This window comes from Trichechus manatus, unplaced genomic scaffold (genome assembly GCF_000243295.1).
Source record: "Trichechus manatus latirostris isolate Lorelei unplaced genomic scaffold, TriManLat1.0 scaffold00087, whole genome shotgun sequence".
NCBI classification, from domain to species: Eukaryota; Metazoa; Chordata; class Mammalia; order Sirenia; family Trichechidae; genus Trichechus; species Trichechus manatus.
The window spans coordinates 4,484,114-4,486,317 of record NW_004444023.1 but is presented as its reverse complement, the minus strand read 5'-3'; the positions used below and the strand labels follow the sequence as shown (position 1 = coordinate 4,486,317).

The following is a 2,204-nucleotide window of genomic DNA, read 5'->3' as shown; positions in this document are numbered from 1 at the left end:
TCCGCTACGGCCACTTCTATTTTTCCTTTCCCAGCCCCGGCGCCGACGCTTCGAAACCCCGCCTCTCTTCGTAACGTCATCACGTCCGGACGCGACCGATTATAAAAGCTTTGTAGGCGTCGTCATCGCTAAACAGATCTGCTGACAGCTTAACGATAGGTTACGTACATGCTCGACGCCGCACGAACCCGCGCCCGTTTGTCGCCACAGCGCTTAGGGCACCCCGTAATACTTTGAGTCCTCGAGCCCGACTCCTGAGGGCGAGATGAACTGGCCGGACTCCCGAGCCGCCCGGACCTGCGATCGCTCCTGGCAGCACGAGCCTGCCCTCTTATCCCCTGGGTGACCTGCAGCCCCAAGCCGGTGAGTGAGAGGTCAGAGTGGCTGGGTCCCGAGGGGGTTGGGGGACCAGACTCCTGCTCACTAACCAAGGAGAGGGCTCTGGGTTCCTAGGCAGGGGGGTTCGGGCTGGGACTCCTGGGTCCTGAGAAAGGGGGTCTGGGAGCCTGGACTCCCGGGTCTGGAGTGGGGGGGGGCTGGATTCTGGGTCTCTGGAGGGAGGGCTAGGCTGGGGGCCTGGATTTAGGACGGAGAAGGGATTGGGAGCCTGGAGTCCTGGGTCTGAGGGAGGCGGGGTTTGGGAGCCAGACTTTTGGGTCCCCAATGAAGGAACCATCTGGCGGTGGGAGTATTAGAATTTTTGAGTCTCCGAGGGAAGAGGATGATGAGGGCCTGGATATGTCAACCTTTAGGAGGTTGACAGAACCGGGGACTAGGACTTTTTCATCAGGGGATGCAAGGAGAGGACCCTTATTCTTGGTACTTGGGACTGGGACTTTTGAGTCTGAGGGAAGAGGGGGCTGGGGGCTTGGACTCTTGGGCCTAAGGAAGGAGACTGGACCTAGCCAGGCTCCTGGGTATGGAGTGAGGAGGAACAATGGAACCAAGGGTCAGAGATGGGAGTGGCTGAGATCAGAAAGGAATTTGAGGCAGGGAGTCTCTTGTTTCTATTTGTGTTGCTTCCGTTGCTATGACTCAGGGTCATGCCCCAATGCCATCACCTAAATGGTGCCTAAACTTTATTCTTTTTTTCCTCCCTTTTCTCAGCCCAGACAGATGGCTCCAGGCCAAGTGCCCCCTCTGGCCACCCCCTGGAGGGATGTCCACCCCTTCTTCCTACTGTCCCCACTGGTGGGCCTCGTCCGTCAGGCTTGGAGTCACCTGAGGGGTCCAGGACCTCCAGAGTCCTGGTTGGTGGAAGCAGTAACAGAAGAAGCTGCCCTGGATGGAGAAGCTAAGGCTTCTCTGGCTTTCCACCATGCTGCCTGGGGTGAGCACCCTCAAGGAGAGGCTGAAGACAGTAGAACAGCTGAGGAAGATGGAGAAGCAGACAGGAGGGCCTGCCCTGACCTCAAAGACAGTAGTTCTTTTCTTGATGCCTCAAATGATGATGACGAAGAGTATGGTGAGGAAGAAGCAACTAGCGTGGCTAGAGAGCAGGGAGGTGAATTTACAGATGGCCGGCCTGCTCCCCTGCCCTCCAGCTTTCTGATAAGAACTTTGCGAGACCCTCCTGGGGAGAAGGAGTCTGAGAAAGAGAAGGAAGCACCTGAGGAAGGAGTTGCTAACAATACAGAAATGACCAAGGTCTTCTTTTATCCCCTATCACCCTTGGAGTGCTATCCAGGGGTGGAGGAAAAAGAAGATGAGGATAGAGAAGCTGTAAAGAAAGAAGCTCCCAGGATCTCTATTCCCCCCTTATCTCTAGGCTCCAAGCCCAGTGCTTGGGTATGTTGTCCAGGGGAGGGAGAAGAGGAGGAGAAAAATGAAGAAGAGGCTCGACCCCCTGAAGAAGAAAGAAGAGCAGAGAATAAAGAAGCCACAAAGATTGCCATTTCCCCCTCATGTTCAGGCTCCAACCCCAGGGCCTGGGAATATTGTTCAGGGGAGTCTGAGGAGGAGAAGGATAAAAATGCAAAGGAAGCAACTGAGAAAGGAGAAGCTGACCCAGAGCCACACTCCTCCAGTCTAATCCGGAGGCCTCTGCTCAGGGCCTGGGTGTATCGGCCAGGAGGGGACACAGAGGAAGAAGACGATGAGGACAGTGATTCAGGAGCAGCTGCTGAGGGTCCTTCCCGCATCCCATCCACAGGTGCCTTCCTGAGGGCCTGGGTGTATCGGCCAGGAGAGGACTCAGAGGAGGA

General features: G+C 56.1%; 1 protein-coding gene across 1 annotated transcript in view; it reads left to right on the top strand.

Moving 5' to 3' along the window:
* The first annotated feature begins 571 nt into the window (after positions 1–571).
* The window catches only part of PPP1R15A (protein phosphatase 1 regulatory subunit 15A), a 3,503-nt gene continuing 1,870 nt past the window's right edge, over positions 572–2,204 (top strand). Inside the window, exon 1 of the mRNA XM_004381828.2 lies at positions 572–2,204. Coding sequence (XP_004381885.2) covers positions 1,066–2,204 — 1,139 coding nt within the window. The 5' untranslated portion in view covers positions 572–1,065.